The sequence below is a fragment of the Zootoca vivipara genome, chromosome 3 (assembly GCF_963506605.1).
Source record: "Zootoca vivipara chromosome 3, rZooViv1.1, whole genome shotgun sequence".
Lineage (NCBI taxonomy): Eukaryota > Metazoa > Chordata > Lepidosauria > Squamata > Lacertidae > Zootoca > Zootoca vivipara.
Window position 1 is genome coordinate 112075324 of NC_083278.1, and position 19080 is coordinate 112094403.

At 45.2% G+C, this 19080-nt stretch overlaps 1 protein-coding gene across 1 annotated transcript in view; it reads left to right on the plus strand.

Annotated features, from left to right (window-relative positions):
- Positions 1-18702, plus strand: part of PAPOLG (poly(A) polymerase gamma) — a 29674-nt gene extending 10972 nt beyond the window's left edge. The window contains exons 7-21 of the mRNA XM_035110481.2: positions 1365-1476; positions 2036-2125; positions 5948-6086; positions 7994-8066; positions 9657-9777; positions 10348-10432; positions 11905-11958; positions 12563-12682; positions 13238-13347; positions 15303-15424; positions 15519-15691; positions 16695-16799; positions 17191-17416; positions 18158-18211; positions 18561-18702. Of these exons, the coding sequence (XP_034966372.1) occupies positions 1365-1476; positions 2036-2125; positions 5948-6086; positions 7994-8066; positions 9657-9777; positions 10348-10432; positions 11905-11958; positions 12563-12682; positions 13238-13347; positions 15303-15424; positions 15519-15691; positions 16695-16799; positions 17191-17416; positions 18158-18211; positions 18561-18659 (1683 nt within the window). The 3' untranslated portion in view covers positions 18660-18702. The remainder of the gene's footprint in view (positions 1-1364; positions 1477-2035; positions 2126-5947; positions 6087-7993; positions 8067-9656; positions 9778-10347; positions 10433-11904; positions 11959-12562; positions 12683-13237; positions 13348-15302; positions 15425-15518; positions 15692-16694; positions 16800-17190; positions 17417-18157; positions 18212-18560) is intronic.
- Positions 18703-19080: the final 378 nt, after the last annotated feature.

The window sequence follows — 19080 nt, forward strand, 5'->3', positions numbered from 1 at the left end:
TTTCATTGCCCATATAAGTCTTGTCTGATCTGGACTGTTAATTTTGCTTATAATGTTGTTCAGACTTTATACCAATATTGCAATGAAAATTTTATAATTGGGTGATATGCAGTCACTGATGATCGGTCCTTGCCTTCCTTTAGAATCACCACTATATTGGTTTCTTTCCAGGTCCCCAGAATATATTTTTCTACCATTTCATTCATTGTCTTTTTCAATGGATTTTTAAATAAAACATCCATGTCAGCCCAACTGGGACCGGAGCCTTGTTTTCTTTCAACCCTTTAGTAACTTCCAATATTTCTTAATCTGTCTTAATTATTGCTCATCTTCCATTAGACAGACTCGTTAATTTTGTTTTAGGTAAGAATTGTCCTATTTTATCTCCATGTGGCATTTTTGTTTTGTACAGCTTTGAATAGTAGCAAATTCTCACACTGTTTCCTTATCAGATATAGTCCAACCTGAAAGGGCAAGAGTTGTAGTCTGATAGAGCTGCTACCAAGCAGCCTCTCACCAAATGTAAACCAACTGTGAAAAAGACTATGAATTGAAAGTGGAGACAAGAGAAGTACCTTCCCCTGCTTATTTGTTTGCTTTATAAAATAAAAAACCTTAATAAAAAAACTATTTTTGTAAGTGGCTTTCACCATCCTTGCCACAGGAATCTGTGTGCTGGTAACCTCACCGTAATGGCTATGGGGCTCCGTGTGGAACAATTCAGTTGTTAATCCATCAGTTCATTAGTACTACATAACACTCACCCTGCGGGGATTGCAATTCAACACTCTGGTGCCAAATATAAGATGCTTGTATGCTGTTTACCTATAAAGCCTAATAATAATAATAATAATAATTAATAATTAATAATATATTTATACCCCGCCCATCTGGCTGGGTTTCCCCAGCCACTCTGGGCGGTTTACAACAGAATATTAAAATACAACAATCTATTAAACATTAAAAGCTTCCCTAAACAGGGCTGCCTTCAGATGTCTTCTAAAAGTCTGGTAGTTGTTTTTCTCTTTGACATCTGATGGGAGGGCGTTCCACAGGGCGGGTGCCCCTAAACAACTTGTGGCCTAAACACTTCAAGGAGTGCCTCACCAGGAAGGTCCCTTTTGATTGTTCTGCAGTTAAATTTGATCCCTTGTGGCAACCTGCTTTATTGGGTCCGCCTTGTCAACGGCTTAAAAATATTATGGAATGAAGAAAATTTAAAAATGCTCGGGGCAGTGTCTGTGGAACATGCTTGAAGGCATTTCCACCGCTCTAGCAAGCCAGGCCTATGTTCTTGATGTTTGGTGGCCAGCTGTTAAAGAGGTCACTTGCTGAGAGGCTACTTTCATTTCTTGCCTCCTTAGATCGATCTTGTCTTTGCGAGGCTGGCTGTGCCAATCTTGTCTGATAACCTGGATCTTCGGGACAACTCGCATCTGGGAAGCCTCGATATAAGGTGTATTCGGAGCTTAAATGGTAATGCGTACCTTTCCAGTTTTTCTTAATGGTGGCTGCTAAACACAGCTACTCAAGTAACTGGGTATTAAATGGCTGTGATCTGCCCAGTGGCATACTTGATAGGGGATTTTTGTAGCAGATTCATATGTGGCACACTATATTTTATGTTCTGCCTTTTCCTCCAAGAAGTTCAGGGAAGGATGCGCAGGCTGTCTCGCTGCCCAGTAGGTATGGAATAGACAGACTTTCTCAGTGACACAGTGAAGCTTAATAGCTGTGATGCTTTGAACCTGGGAATGGTTGCAGTTCCAAAAGCAGCCTGCCACGCAGCAGCGGATGTTTGCAATGCCCTCGGCAGGCAGAAGTAGCTGTGTGGTTCTTTGAATCCTGTCCGTAGCATGAGCCTGATAAGTCTAGTATTTCCACTTAGCTTTCTCAGTTCAAGCCATGTTGTGCGGGAGGACTTAACAGGCAAAATTAGAAGCCTGTTCTGCACCGTGTCTATTCAATCTGACTGCCTCTCAGTAGCCTGGTACCTTTGCCTGATTTAACGTAAAGGCTTAACGTTTGCCGGCAGGTTGCAGAGTCACTGATGAAATACTTCATTTAGTACCAGACAAGGAGAACTTCAGGCTGACGCTCAGAGCAATTAAACTGTGGGCAAAACGTAAGTACTTAATACATCAAATTTTGTGGTATCAGCCCCTAAGCTTAATAGTCCTTGAAATGGCTCTTTAGGCTAAGCCAAGTGAGCTTGTCGCCTCTGCACATTGCCTTCAGAATCTGCATAATGGCGATTACGTCTCCAATCCTGAGGACCGCTCTTTAAACGAGCTTGAATGCTGGTCTAATGGTGGCAGAGAAACACCTGGAAATGTGCTAGCTGCTCCTGATGAATACTTCTAACCAGTTTGGAATCTAGTGGCCAGGAAAGGAATCTTGCTTCCTTCCCTGCCCCCTCATTCGAAGTCATATCAGAGCCTCAAGAATTGCAGGTGTTTGGGGGCTGTCACCTAAAAGCTAGGGCGCCCTAACTAAGCACCAAGGCTCCTGCAGGGGTCAGGTGTTTCGACTCCAACCTGGCTTCCAGGTAACCTTGCTAGCTCCTAAATCTGGCCTAGGAATGTAGGCTTACCCCTTGAATCTTGGTTCCATGAAACTCTGTCTTCAGGTCTCCTGCTAACTTGGGAGATTTCCAAGTAATAAAAGGATCAGGCGAATTTGCGGAGGATGCACCTGTGTCAGGGGTGAGAAACTCTCCTTCCAGCTGTTGTTGAACTCCCCATCATCCCCAGACCGCATGGCCAATGGTCAGAAATCATGGGAGTTGTAGTTCAACGACATCTGGAGGATCACTGGTTCCTCACCCCTGGTCTGGAAGAATGGCTTATTGGCAATGGTATAGAGCAGGCGTCCCCAAACTGCGGCCCTCCAGATGTTTTGGCCTACAACTCCTATGATCCCTAGCTAAGAGGACCAGTGGTCAGGGATGATGGGAATTGTAGTCCAAAACATCTGGAAGGCCGAAGTTTGGGGATGCCTGGTATAGAGGCATAAGATTGTAGAGTTGGAAGGGAACCTGAGGGTCATCTAGTCCAACCCCCTGCAATGCAGGGATCTCAATTATCCATGACAGATGACCATCCAATCTCTGCTTAAAAACCTCCATGGAGGGAGAGTCCACCACCTTCCAAGACAGTCCGTTCCACGAATGTTCTTCCTGATGTTTAGTTGGAATCCCCTTTCTTGTAACTTGGATCCATTGTTTTGGGTCCTAGCCTCCAGAGCAGGTGAAAACAAGTTTGGTCCATGTGACAGTCCTTTAGATGAAACCGCTGTGGATTGAGGCAGTGAAGTCCTAGGAAGATCAGATACTGTGACGCACCAGGGAGAGGCCAGTTGCAACCTTCATAAGCACTCAGAGGCACCTGCCTGGGCCGTTTTAAGACATGGGGTGCTGAACTTGATGGCCCTTGGCCTGATCCATTCAGGCCCACCTTATATGCCAGTTTAGCAAATGGCGCATACAGGGCCAAATTTAGGTTGGATGAGGCCCTAAGGTACTGAAGGTAATGGGGCCCTTTATATGTCCAACTGTCCTTTGTCAACAACAAAGTGTCACCGTTTTTTGTGTTGGAATATATGCTATATGGTTATGGACCTCATAGGTATCTAAAGCCATTTGCACATGCAGAATGTAGGCACCCTATATATAGAAATGAGCAAACCATTGATATTTTAGGGAGCAGGCTAGCAGGCAGGGCCCGTGACTTACATCATAGGAGCCTACACAACACAAAACACTGTTGCTGTACGTAGGTTTTATTTTATTTGTTTTTTTATCATATATTTTGGAAATGTACATCCAGGGGTTTTTTTTCCTTTATTTTTTTTTGCAGGGCCCCAAAGAGAGTGGGGCCCTAAGCTATAGCTTGTTTAGCTTATGCGTAAATCCGGCACTGGGTGCATAGAGGAATAGGGTTCCCTGCAAGAATACAAGCTCTTGTGCTTTCCTTCGTTTCAGTGAAGTGACAGCAATTGCTGGAGGGAGGGAGGCTGACTACTACCTCGCATCAATATCACAAGGGGAGAGAGCAAGTAATTTCTAAGTGAAGCTATATGTACCATTGTAGGCCTTTAAAAAAAGAAAAAGAAGGTTCACAAGTGGAACAGAGCACCAACCAGTATGTGGGTTTGACAGCCCATAATGTTCATCTGTTGTAAGTGCATTCTTAGACCGAGCTGAAGCTTGGATGCTCTTGAGGTTACCAGCTGCCTATCACCAGGTGACAAATGCACTCTTTTCAGCTGTCTCAATAAGAATAAAAATATTTATTTACTTATACCCTGCCCATTTGGCAGGGTTTCCCCAGCCACTCTGGGCGGCTTCAAACAAAAGATTAAAAATACATTAAAACATCAGTCATTGAAAACTTCCCTCAACAGGGCTGCCTTCAGATGTCTTCTAAAAGTCAGATAGTTGTTTTTTCTCTTTGACATCTGGTGGGAGGGCGTTCCACAGGGTGGGCGCCACCACCGAGAAGGCCCTCTGCCTGGTCCCCTGTATCCTCACTTCTCGCAGGGAGGGAACCGCCAGAAGGCCCTCAGCGCTGGACCTTAGTGTCCAGGCTGAACGATGGGGGTGGAGACGCTCTTTCAGGTATACTGGGCCGAGGTCATTTAGGGCTTTCAAGGTCAGCACTGACACTTTGAATCGTGCTCAGAAACGTACTGGGAGCCACTGTAGGTCTTTCAAGACTGCTGTTTAAAGCCCAAACAACATGAAAATTGGGTAGAGTGCAACATTATGACCAGAGTTCAAAGAAATTGCCGCATAGTAAAACATGGCTTCGGTACAGTTGTGCCATAAAATCCCCTATTGCAAAATGCATGCTGTTTCCGGCAACTTCTTTGCATGCATTTAACTCCTTTAAGGTGCACACTCCTCTTCTTCATGCAAGTTGTTGGGGAATCCTGAACCATGCCAAAGGTGCTGCTGCTGTTGCTGCTCCCGAGCTGGCCTGTCAAATGCTAGTCATTTGCTCCCCTTTCAGGGATGTGCAGATCAGCAGTGTGGAGTCACCTTGCATGTTTGCCTCTGACTTGCATGCAGCTGTTGTTGTGTACATCATTAGACCATTGCTGGGCAGGTTGCTGAGACCTCTGGGTTTAGGGTGGTATATAGAATCATAGAGTTGGAAGAGACCACAAGGGCCATCCAGTCCAACCCCCTGCCAAGCAGGAAACACCATCAAAGCATTCTTGACATATGCCTGTCAAGCCTCTGCTTAAAGACCTCCAAAAAAGGAGACTCCACCACACTCCTTGGTAGCAAATTCCACTGCCGAACAGCTCTTACTGTCAGGAAGTTCTTCCTAATGTTTAGGTGGAATCTTCTTTCTTGAAGTTTGAATCCATTGCTCCGTGTCCGCTTCTCTGGAGCAGCAGAAAACAATCTTTCTCCCTCCTCCATATGACATCCTTTCATATATTTGAACATGGCTATCATATCAGTAAATAAATTGGTATATAAATTCAGTAAATAATAATAATAATAATAATAATAATAATAATAATAATAATAATTAATAAGTAGGTAGAAGGGATTAACATATACGTAGCACACTCAAATTTTGATGGAAGGGCAATAGGCACCACAAGAGGGAGCTTTTTTGAAAGCAAAGCATGCATTTGATTCCAAATCGGAACTAAAATTACCGTTACAGTAAATACGAATTGCTGTAATTGCTTTTTCTAAGGCTCCTAGCCCCCTTTTCTTTTGATCTTGGCAGGAGAAGTGAATAGCTAAGCCCTTCCCCCCCCCTTCCTGAGAGTGCGAATTGGGCTTTCCCTCTCCCATATTTGGCTAAGGAAAACCAAGATTATATAGTTGCCCTGCTGCGTATTTAAGCTCTAGTTTGGCCCTCTGCTAACCTGAAGCTATCTGAAACGCTAGGGAAATCTGAAGTGACAAATGTCTGCCTTTTAGGGCGTGGGATTTATTCAAATATGCTGGGATTTCTTGGTGGTGTTTCTTGGGCCATGCTGGTGGCAAGGACGTGTCAGCTGTATCCGAATGCCTTGGCCTCAACGCTGGTTCATAAATTCTTCCTGGTTTTCTCCAGGTGGTAAGTATCTGGCCAGCCTTCACAATTCACAGATTGTACATGAACTACTAGATTATAACTAGGAAGAACACAGATCAGATCTCGGGCTGGCAAGATGTTGCCGCTCAGTTACGGCTGGCAAGTAAAGTAACCATAAAATTGCGCGTTTCGGAATGGGATGCCCTTGGAATCCACCCCAGAGACTTTTCAGTAACTTGCCTTCAGTAACTGCACCTTTCTGCTGCCATCAAAATGTTTTCCTGGCCAGGAATGACCCCTGAGTGTCTCCCCTGCTGTTTTGTTTAGAAGTGTGCTTTCAGATTCCGAGTTGTTGATATTGTGCATTGTCTTCTATGTCTTCAGGCACTAAAATCAACTCCCGGTTGGCCTTTCCCTTACCCTAGTACAGTGATGGCCAAACTCGGCCCTCTAGCTGTTTTGGGACTACAACTCCCATCATTCCTAGCTAACAGGACCAGTGGTCAGGGATGATGGGAATTGTAGTCCCAAAACAGTTGGAGGGCCAAGTTTGGCCATCACTTCCCTAGTAGGACAAGGGTGGCTTTTTATTGCAACAAAATTTATCAGTTGCTTCCTATATAAAGTGTCTTGAAGTAACACAATTGTCACTTGCAATAGGGCAAAAAAGATAAGAACAAGGAGTAGTTTTAAGTGTCATCGGCCCAGTATTGTGGAATACTCTGCCAATAAAGATTTATCAGGCACATTTTGCTTTTAACTTCTAAACACCTGCTGGAAACTTTCCTAATGCAGACGATTATAAATACATATTTCCACAATGGTTAATTGATGTCTGTTTTCAACTTTTAAATGATTTTACTGTATGGTTTTATGGTTTTTGTTGTAAACCGCTTCATTAATATTTTTTAAATGAAATGGTGGTCTGTACATATTTTTTTATAAATAAGACTATTCCTATGCCAAAGTACTAAAAGACTTAACACTACAGCAGGCTGCCTGAGAAAAAGAAGAATATATTCACCTGGTTGCCTAAACGTTGACAGATAAAAGAGAGTGCTTCTTCTCACAACATATAGTTAAAATTATGGAATTTGCTCCCAGGGGAGGTCTTGATAGCCACCAACTTGGATGGCTTCAAAAGTGGATTCGAGAAATTCACAGAGGACAAGGCTGTCACTGGGTACCACTAGCCCTGGTAGCTATTTTCTACCTCCACTGATGGAGAAATCATGCTTCTGAAAACCAGTTGCTGGGAATTGCAGGTGGGACAGAGTACTACTGGAGTCCTGTTCCGCTTGCAGGATTCCCACAGGCATCTGGTTGGCCACTGTGAGACGAGGGTGCTAGACTCGATGAGCCATTGACCTGATTCAGCAGGCTTGTCTTACGATAATGATAGCACCAGGCACACCCACCCTTCAGAGAGCATTTCCCAGCCAGGGAGCCACCACTGAAAAGGCCCATTGTGTTTTTGCTCTTTGTACCTCCCTTTGGAAGGAACACGCAGCAGTGGCCTATGGAGCAATTGGGAGCAGGTCCTATGGCTGTACTCGCCATGAACCATTTCGTCTTCCCACCCCTCCACCCCACCCACCCACCCCAGCTAACTTTACAGGGAAATGTGAATGCTTGAATTAAAGGGTGCTCACAGTTCTTTAGACTTCATTCAAACAGTGTGACACTTTGCCTAATTGGTGTTCCTATGTTGTAGAATAATACCACTCTTACAAAGGTATTTGCACTTTATACTTAAGATTTTCTGCATGTAATAAACAAGAAAACAAATTGTGCCCCCCCCCAATCTGACTGGGTTGCCCCAGCCACTCCGGGCAGCTTCCAACAAATACAAAAGTGTAATACAAGCATTGTTGTACTGCGGGTGTCTGCACCAATATGGGTAACTGACATGCAGATTTCTTTGTTTCGCTCACCTGCTCTCTTTTCAGGGAATGGCCCAATCCAGTCTTGTTGAAAGAGCCCGAAGAGAGCAACCTCAACTTGCCAGCCTGGGACCCCAGGGTTCGTAGAGCACATTGCCTTGAAAACCATCCTGTATCCCCCGGTGTCAGAGTGTTGCTGCTCTTTTAGTCGGGAGGGAAGGGAGGAGAACTGACCCATACTGAGCTCTCTTGATTCTCCACGACACCAGCAGCAGCTTTGACAAGCCTGCCACCTGACAAAGGTGTCCTTACCGAGAGGCATTGCATTCTATGGGACAACATAAATCTGCTTCACCCAGAGGCATAGTTGCTGAGGTTGGGGGAGAGATATTCCCATGCCTCTACGAAACAGGGAGCCGAGTGCAAAGTTCAGGAATAATATGCCCGCTTGGTTATAAATTCTGAGGCTATACACCTGTCTACCTTTTATAGGGTATCCAGCTAAAGGGATGGCCAACTCCCAAGAGACTGCGATCTACTCACAGAGTTAAAAACTGGTAGTGATCTACCCCCTTTTTTGGGAATTCAGGTCAAAGTTTTTGAGCTTTTTTTAGGAAGGAGGAAGGCCCATTTTGGGGGAGGGGGGTTGGGTCTAAGTTGTTGAGTTTTTTCAGGGACGAGGTAAAATTTTGAGCTTTTTTTAGGGGAGCCACAGTTGTTCAGCTTCTTTGTGGGGAGCCAGTGATCTACCAGTGATCTACCGCAGACGCCCAGTGATCTACCGGTAGATCATGGCCTACCTGTTGGACATGCCTCAGCTAAACCATTCCACTAGTGCAATGTTTTTAAGCAGCACAACAGAACTTCCCCCAAACACTTCCAAAATTGTTCCAGAGGGTTGGGGGAACCTTAAAATAGATTTGTGGGGAGAAGAGAAGATGGGGCAGTTCTATTATGTAGCTTAAACTGTTTTTAACATTCTGTAATACTGTATTTTCATATTAATGTGTCTTAATTGTTGTGACCTGCCCTGGAACCTTAGAGTGAAGTGCACATCATAAATGTTTGTGGTAGTAATAAGAATAATAAACCAATACCGTAGACCTGAAGTGTTGAGTTGGAGGGCATCTGTATTGTGTTATTAACTAACTAATTAATTCATTGAACCTGTCTACCGACCTTCACCCGAAAGATCACGGGGCGGTTCACAACGTAAAAGTACAAAATGAGAATCCAAACTACACAATAAAAACTACAACTTGTATTAGAAAATTTTGTAGTTTAACTCTAAGATTGAGGGCACAAGGAGAAGGGGACAACAGAGGACGAGATGGTTGGACAGTGTTATAGAAGCGACCAACATGAATTTGACAAAACTCCGGGAGGCAGTGGAAGACAGGAGTGCCTGGCGTGCTCTGGTCCATGGGGGTCATGAAGAGTTGGACACGACTAATCGACTAAACAACAACAGAATGGCATAACGGGATCAGATACACACATGGGAGATTAGGCTATCAGTGACTACTAGTCATTATGGCTATGAAAAAGCGCTGGTATGTTCTGAATGCCAGTTGCTGGAGATCATGGTTGGGGAGAGCACTGTTGCCCTTGTGTCTTGCTCAGAGCCTCTGCTTAGCCATCGTAATAACAGGATGCTGGACTAGATGGTGCCTTGGGGTCTGACCCAGCAAGGGTTCTTAACGTTCTTATAATCCTTCACCTGCCACAGGTAAATCCATCAGACAGGTATCACCTGATGCCCATCATCACCCCAGCATATCCACAACAGAACTCCACGTATAATGTGTCAACTTCAACCAGAGCGGTAATGGTAGAAGAATTCAAATACGGTAAGCCACCTTGATATATATTCCCAAATGGTGGGGTATAAACAACTGAACTTTTGAGCTGGCAGTGTTTGGTTCTCCCAAAAACCAAAGATGCAGACTGACGAGGGTCAAACTCCCTCAGGAGGTGGTGGACTCTCCTTTGAGGTTTTTAAGCAGAGGTTGGATGGCCATCTGCCATGGATGCTTTAGCTGAGGTTCCTGCATTGCAGGGGGTTGGACTAGAGGACCTTTGGGGCTCCCTTCCAATGCTACAATTCTATGATTCTATGATAGCGGAAACAGAAGGGGGAGTTGGGAGAGGGAAGGGCACTGTCTAGATGAGGATACTGATGGCCAAGAGAGATGTATCTGGTTCTTGATTAGATGAGACTCGATATGTGTCTCTATGGTTTGTGACTTTCCCCCTTTGTCTCAGTGCTATGAGCTGAACCAAGTAGCCTTTGACTTCCCTTTTCAGACTTGCGCTCCCTAGTCCCAGTTCTGTGAAGGCACCCCAAGGCTACCCAACTCAGAAGATCTGCAAAGAGCTTTATAACAAAGCACATACATCGTGGTTTTGTGTCTTTACAGGTCTTGTGGTTACAGACGAGATTCTTCAAGGAAAATCAGACTGGTCAAAGCTGCTTGAGCCGTCCAACTTCTTTCAAAAGTACAAGTATGTGAGAGTATCTGGGCTTTCAAAGCCCCTATTTTAGCCGTTGTAGCCGACAGTGCTCCCAAGGCAGCTTAACAAAAGTTTAAAAAGGATGCTAAGATCAGAATAACAATAATCTCCCAGCAAGAGCAGTTAAAAGAGCACATTTCTGAGCACGATTCAAAGTGCTGGTGCTGACCTTGAAATCCCTAAATGGCCTCGGCCCAGTATACTTGAAGGAGCGTCTCCACCCCCATCGTCCAGCCCGGACACTGAGGTCCAGCTCCAAGGGCCTTCTGGCAGTTCCCTCCCTGCAAGAAGTGAGGTTACAGGGAACCAGGCAGAGGGCCTTCTCGGTAGTGGCGCCTGCCCTGTGGAACGCCCTCCCACCAGATGTCAAAGAGATGAACAACTATATGACTTTTAGAAGACATCCGAAGGCAGCCCTGTTGAGGGAAGTTTTCAATGACTGATGTTTTAATGTATTTTTAATCTTTTGTTTGAAGCCACCCAGAGTGGCTGGGGAAACCCGACCGGATGGGCAGGGTACAAATAAATTATTATTATTATTATTATTATTATTATTTATTAAAAATTCTTCTGTGAAGAAAGAACAAGCTCGTTACCAGGCTGCCCTCCCTAGGGAAAGCTGTTTCAGCGGCAAGGAACCAGACCAAAGATTCCTTGTTTCTGGTAGTCACCCACCTACCTCTGATGATGGAGGGCCTTAGAGGGAGGCCTTGATATGTACTCTGGCAGGTTCATGCTGGAGGATGTGATCCTTTAGGTAAAGGTAAAGGGGCCCCTGACCATCAGGTCCAGTCGTGTCCGACTCTGGGGTTGCGGTGCTCATCTCGCTCTATAGGCCGAGGGAGCCAGCGTTTGTCTGCAGACAGCTTCCAGGTCATGTGGCCAGCATGACAAAGCTGGTTCTGGCGAACCAGAGCAGCGCACGGAAACACCGTTTACCTTCCCACCGGAGCGGTCCCTATTTATCTACTTGCACTTTGATGTGCTTTCGAACTGCTAGGTTGGCAGGAGCTGGGACCGAGCAACGGGATCCTTTAGGTACCCAGGTCCCAAGCCGCTTAGGGCGTTAAAGATTTAAACTGGCACTTAAAATTGTGCTCAAATGGACTGGGAGCCGATGAAGTCATACCAGAACTGAGATATGTATGTCCAGCCCTAATTACCAATCTTATTCTGCTGAAATGAAAGAAACTCCGTAATCCCACAGCCATTCTTCTTATGAAGCTTCCCCTTGGTAGACACTTCAAACTCTTCTTAAGCATTAAATTGATCCAAGCAACTGGGCCAGAAGTGGGAAGAGATGTTGACCTGCAAGGCATTGGAAATATGTGGGGATAGGCTTCTCCTTGCAGAAGAAATGGTAGAAAGGCTGAAGAGGACATGAAAGTTGTCTAGCGCTTTGGAAAGGCCTTTTATTATAATGGTTGAAAAATGGTCACATTGGCATTGCTATACGTTTCCAGGCATTACATTGTGTTGACTGCCAGTTCCTCAACTGAAGAGCACCATTTGGAATGGTAAGTCATTGTAAAGTCTGGACGTTAGATTTTCACTGTGGGGATAATATGATTTGGGGAGGGGGGTGAACAGGGGGAATAGGCTGGAGACCTGCCCTCACAGCCAGAGCTCCTTACCCTAGAATGGCAGGATGTTTGATGTCCATGCTGATAACTTGCATTCAAGTGCTCAGCTCAGAGTAGAATACACAGAGTAGAATACACAGGCCTGCAGTCTTTATGGCGCTTTCAAGCAAAACAAAAACCTCACTACTGTTTGGTTTATTATTGGGGTTGCTTTGAACACACTTTGATGTTTTTATTTCTAAGTTGTCTTGAGTATGAGAGTTGGGGCACGCCAGCTTAAATAAATGAAACAATACAGGCACTACCACACGCATCACACTGAACCCAGAAGCGGTCCGAAAACATTACAAAAAGGAGCAGGGTGGGGTGATTGCAGGCTTTTTCAGATACATGCGATGTAACTTTGGTGTGTTGCAGTACACCCATTGGACCACGTGGTGGCACCCTTCAGTGGGTGGTTAGAAGTAAATCAGGCAGCCTTCAGTAAAACAGTTAATTGAAACTTCCTTCTGCATTTTTCTCGTGTTTTTGTTTTTAGGGTCGGCCTGGTAGAATCGAAAATCCGCGTGCTTGTTGGAAACATGGAACGGAATGAATGTATTGCAATCGCCCAAGTAAATCCGCAGTCCTTCCAAGGGAGTAAAGAAAAATTCAAAGAGTGAGTTGATGCTTCAATTGGCCACTTGAGCCCGTGGAAATGCGGAGGCATTAGGGTGTAAACTTCATGTTGTGATAACAAGAATATATTCCATTGAGGAGTCCTTGGAAGGGAATTTTTCAGGGAAAGATTAGCCAATATGAAGGTGGATGCTTAGCCTTCGTGTGCCAGGAAATTCCCCATTGCCTACTGTTCCTTCCCTGCAGCCTGGCTTTTCCTGAGCCAGAAAGGAGGTGGGGGACAGTTAACTACTGCCTAGGGAATGCATTTTGCAGACCTACTTGGCAGGTGGAGCAAGACTTGAGTATCTGCCAGCTGATTCTCACGCCTGTAAGTGCCCTGTCCCTGCATTAGGGCAACAAGAGAAGCATAGCGGTTCAGAGCCTTGCAGTGTAGCCTGGCCCTTTCTTGTGTGACACCTGGAGCTCTCTGCCCTGCCTCAGTATAACTTAAGCGTCATGCTGGTTTTCCTTGGCAATCCCTGCATTGCTTCAACTTTGCGGACATCTCGCCAGTCCTTTCAGTTCATATGCTGTCCTGGAACTTTCCCTTCAGGAGCGACTTTGTGTCTGTATGGTTTCTGGGGATACTTTTTAAGAAAGCGGAGAATGCCGAGAGTGTCTGCGTTGACTTAACCTACGATATCCAGTCGTTCACGGACACAGGTAAACCCCTTCTCTTCTTGGTGAAAGCCCTGCCTCTGAGCGGGCTAAGGTTGCTTGCCTGTTTCCCAAAGGGTTGCCTAACTTCAGTATAAATTAGTGCCTATACTAATTCTTCAGTTACTATACTATACTATACTATACTATACTATACTATACTATACTATACTATACTATAAACTGAAGAATCAAGTTCTGCTGAGAGTTGGAAGCTTCTCTCTCTCTCTCTCTCTCTGTGTGTGTGTGTGTGTGTGTGTGTGTTGAACTCGACAAGCCTTCTGACGAGGTTATGTGCTAGTCCTGTGAAATATGAGAAGGAAGCATTGCTTGCTAACCATCCAGCAACTCTGTTTGCAACATAACAGTATAATCCACTGTGCTCAGAAAGAAACTTGTATTTCTTTGTCTCATTTGAAAGAAAAGGCCCTAGAGCAGGGTTAGCCAACATGGTGCCCTCCAAATGTTGTAAATTACAACACTTGTTGTCCCAGATCAAAGGGAATACTGGCTGGGGTTGATGGGAATTAGAAGCCAGAGGACACCACCTTGGCTAATCTAGTGCTGGAGACTCGCTCATTCTTTAATGCCACCCACATGATACGTCCGCTTCATGTTGCGTCTTTTCAGGTTACGGACATGCCGCACCTGGAAGTCTCGGAACGGGTTACTTCCGGGTTCGGTGCGTCCGTAACCTGCGTGCATGCGCAGAAGTGCCGCATTGCGTCACGCACGTGCGCAGATGCGGCGCTTCATGTTGCAGCCTTTTCATGTTGTGAACGGGCCACCGGAACGGATCCCGTTCACAACATTAGGTACCACTATATATTGTTCCTCTGCAACCTGGTTTAATTCCTTGATTGCAGGTATTCTCCCTTAGCCCATTAAATAACATGCAATCAGTTCTGTTTACACTGAACGTGGCAAATCCGCTCTTGGAAGCACTGGAATACCTGAGGGTGGCAGGAGGGTCAGTGCTTAGCATGGTGGGAGCTTCTCAAAATACACCGTGCTCTGCTTAAAGCTTTCACTCCTGGCTTCCAATGCTGCTACTGCTGGAACTTGCTGGGATTCTGTGTGATGCCTTAACATTATAAGCAACTACCCAAGCTGTGCTTCAATGGAGAACTGAACAGTTCTTCCCCACTCTCTGAAGTTTCCAGGGCCACACTGGGCTCTCTTATTTTGACTTCCAATATACCCCTTACCTTCCAAGTCCCGGACTGCAGAATCCGGGACCGGCAGCCGTGTGACACCAGAAGTTGCGTCGACATAACTTCTGGTGTCGCTTTGCCCTTCTATGGGCACCAAAAATGGCTGCCGCCGGCTTCGAAAGTTGCTTCTACGCATGTCAGGAAGTGCGTCAGCACAACTTCCAGTGTCACTCCGCCCATCTATGGGCACCAAAAATGGTCGCCGACGACACCGAAAGTCATGTCTATGCACTTCCGGACATGCATAGGTGCGACTTTTGAAGCCGGCGGCGGCCATTTTTGGTGCCCATAGAAGGGCAAATAAGAAAGAAAAAAAATGGCCGCCGGCAGGAGAAAATAACGGAGAAAAACGGGAGACGAAGTGATACGGGGGGCCACCAGGAAAAGGTAAGTAAAAACGGGGGTTTCCCGGGGAAAACGGGGTACTTGGCAGCTATGATATACCCTAGTGAGCAGTCACAGTCCCCACCCTCCCAATAAAGCGTCGTCTGTGCTGCTTCTCTCCCTTAGCCCTCAGCTCCTGCTGTCGGGTTTAAAAGGCAGTGGTGCCCCTTGAGAGCTATTAGAACAGCTTGGTAGCAAAACAACCAGGGTATACAGGGTGCACCTGTTCTGTAAGCCCCACAGTGTACGTCTCTGTGAATGGACTGTGAATGGAGGAGGCTGTTGCTGCAGCAGAATAAGCAGCAGCTCACTTTGCTGTGTAGGTTTCCTTGAGCTGCTTGACCTTCTTTCTTTGGCCTTAAGTTTATAGGCAGGCAAATAATATCAGCCTGTTGAAAGAAGGCATGAAGATCGAAGCTACTCACGTGAGGAAGAAACAGCTCCACTATTACTTGCCTGCAGACGTCTTGCAGAAGAGAAAAAAGGTGAGCCCAAATTCTGGACTTTCTGTTTTATTTTATTTTTTAAACAAACCCTTTAGTTGTAGATCTGTGAACTTAAGCCAGTTTTTCTTAACAGAGTATGCCAGACATAGGCCAACACATTGGTGGACCTTTGTTGAGAAACACACCTGTGGATGACGGCTACTTGGGAAGATACAGGGATGTAGGCGTTGGGACACAATCCAGGGCTCTTCCCCCTTTCAGCAGCATGGCAAAACCCAACAGCAGTTCTTCAAAAGAAGCAGAAAGGTGGGCATTGTCTTAACACATTCTGTGTTGCTGCATCGATGTTCCGTTGCGTCAGAAGCGGCTTAGTCCTGCTGGCCACATGACCTGGAAAGCTGTCTGTGGACAAACACTGGCTCCCTCGGCCTGAAAGCGAGATGAGCACTGCACCCCATAGTCACCTTTGACTGGACTTAAACCACCCAGGGGTCTTTTGCCTTTACCTTTTTTTTAAAAAAAAAATGTCAATGCTTGTACCATTTTCAAAGCCTCACTGATGTTTTAAGACCCAGGAATTCTCAGCCACTTGCATCTGGCAAAGAGGACTTGAGCCCATGAAAGCTTGTGCTATATTTGCTAGTCTTTAAGGTGCCATGAGACTATGGGGAGGGCATTGTTGCAAGAGACTCCTGCAGCCGCTCCTGCATTTGATAATGCCTGGTGCTGGGACCATCAATTTTGAGTTCATTTCCCCAAGGCCAAATTCTCCCTATTGTTACACACAAACGGTAGCAGGATTCCAGGCACTCACCCAGGGTCTTGTTTCCGTTATGAATTCAGGTTGGTTCATGGCGGACACGCAGATCAGCTTTGGAGATTCTGTAGCTCTGTGTGTTTGAGCCATGTTGGGTTATTCTACCGCTGTAAAGACTCTGGTCTTTGCTGCCTTTTAAATCTGCCTCCACTGTCAGAGGCAAGATGCCTTTGAATACCGGTTGCTTGCAATCTCAGGTGTGGAGAGCGCTGTTCCATTCAGTTCCTGATTGGCAGGCTTCCCCGAGGCATCGCTTTGACTAGTGCGCCGCTTTAGCCTGATCCTTTGGCCTGATCCAGCAGCCTCTTATGTTCTTAAATCTGCTTAATGTTAACTTGCTGAACTGACTCACAGCAAAATCTTTTGTCTCTATTTATTTGAACAGAAGTGGTTTTTATGGTGACGTTGTGCAAGACCTATAGAGCCTAACACATGTCAAGACGTGTTCCTTACCTAGGCAATTATCCTTACCCTTATTCCTGCTTTACACAGGAATGCTGTCTTTCAAAGTACCACCATCTATACTAACAGAGAGAAGCCACTGAACGTCCTTCAGCCTTTGATGCCTTCTCAAGGTTTGTCCATTCCGGTAGTTGGTCCACATACTATGCCTAAAATCTGAAAAAATCATCTATTCTTTCTGGCACCTGTCTGTCTCAAGAGACAATGGAGTGTGCCTCCAGGGGTGGAATCAAACCTCTGGAGAATTACAGCACCCACTGTGGCTGCAGAGCCCAGCAACTCGTAACTGCAGCCTCCCGTGTCGTTTTCGCTACTATCCTTCATCCATTAAGATCCCAGTTTGGTTTGCAAAATATAGTTTAAACAATACATTCATTTTTAAAAATTAAATTAAATTAAATTAAAGCATTCAGTTGTATTAAAAGCATATATTCGAACCATAACTGTACTGTGGCAGAAGAAGGCATTGGCGAGAGTTCTCTGTTGGGAATCTATAAGTTAAAAAGTTTTAAAGATTCTTCTTTTTTGCAGAGCCGGATTCCACAGTTGCAGACAACATGGCTGCACCTCCTCCAAGCACCTACAGTATCTCCAAGGCTGTAGAGCAAAATGTGGCTCCCACAACTGCTCATAACCAACGGCAGCATCTGGACGGACTGGCTTCTGCAAGCGTGAAAAACATATCCGTGAACAAGAGAGGTCACGCACCTGCCTTGCAAGATGGGTTCAAACGACTGAAAGATGTAGAAAGGGCAAGTACCCCTCCAGAACAAGGGCTGGTCAGAGTGGCCTGATGCTACATGACAGATGTTGAAACAATGCCTAGGATTGCAACCTCAAACAGACGGAAGCATGCACAGGGATAGGGAGGAAAGGATCCTGACTTCTGAATACTCAACTTCTGAATACTCAGATTTCGCAGAGGCCACTAACAGATTTTTTTTACAGCATAAGTAACACAACTTGCCTGAAGGGCTCCAGAAGAAGATTTTAACAGGACTTGTGTTTGCTGCCTTGAAGGAACCTCCAACCTTTTCCACTTTTGTGTAGTAGCTGTAGAGCCGAAAGGACCGGATCAAATGTCAGCTGAGCAGCACTGGATGGATATAGGCAGAAACACTTTCTATTATAGCTGTGATAAGTCTCAGGAATGCAGTAAAAGGCTATTTCACATGGCTTCCAGACAGATTTCACCTGAACGGTGTCTCCAAATCCTTCATTGTTGCTTTGAGGCTGCAGTCTTGTTGTCGTTTAGTCGTTCCCGACTCTTCGTGACCCCATGGACCATAGCTGCAGTCTTAAAACCCATTTAATCCAAAGTCCACTCCTATTCCTTCGGAGTGGGCATGCTTTGTTTTGTGCTTCAAGATTTTGAAGTTGCATGTGGGGGGATAGTAATTGCACAATGTTATAGACTTACCTGCTTCTGGCTGTAATTCACTGTTCATTGTCTTTAAATACTGACTAGCTTCTTCTTCTTCTGGTCCCTTTAGCGCAGCCTCGGAGACACCACACTGGTTCCAACTTCTGGCACATTAAGATCACAGGTACTGTATGAGCCCCCTTAGTTTTAAAAGAAGAACCAGAAATGGAGCTTTAGTTCCTATGTCCTAAAGGCCTTAAATATTTACTTGATATCCAATATTTACTTGACTTCCTAGTTCTAGACTAGGGGTTAAATTCATGGGGTTAAATCAGTGTTAAAAGACCCTGATAATGAAATCTGAAAACCGTAACACTCAGCTATGTTACTTTAGAAGAAGAATAGAAGCTGAGCATTGGAAAGCGAAAGACACAGCAGCACAGGATCAGTGCCGCAGTCCACAGATGTGTCTTTTGTACCTGAACTCTTGGGTGCTCAGCTTCACACATCCGTTTTCCGTTTTCCTTTTGCAGCGGCTTTCCAGTAAAGAGTTACCAGATTCATCCTCTCCAATTCCAGCAAGCGGAGTTCGTGTTGTTAAAAACTCCATCAGGCTGACGCTCAACCGATAGCAGGCGCCTCGTCGGGCAATGTTAAGTGCAATGTGTTTTTAATGGCTGCTCTTATTATTATTTCGTTTCACATGTCATTCTAAAAGCATATTACTTGGGCTGTAACAGTTGGTCTTACTTGGAAAAAATATTGTAAGCAACTGAAAAGGTGCCCAGATTCAGTAACACCCATATGTGTGTTTGTGTATGTCACTCTTGCACGGGTTTATAGCTGCCCTGGGTGTTGGAGATCCTAAATCTCTTAAATCTCTCTTCTCAAGAGGCCTCTTTAAAATGCCCTAATAGGATGTGTGTCTTGAACTATAACACAGCCTGATTTTCGAAATATTCTTTACCTTATATGCAGGCTTAACTAATGGATTAAGCTACCAAAACGCGCATATATTATTTGACCAGGTTGCAGACCGCTATTGTTTCTTAA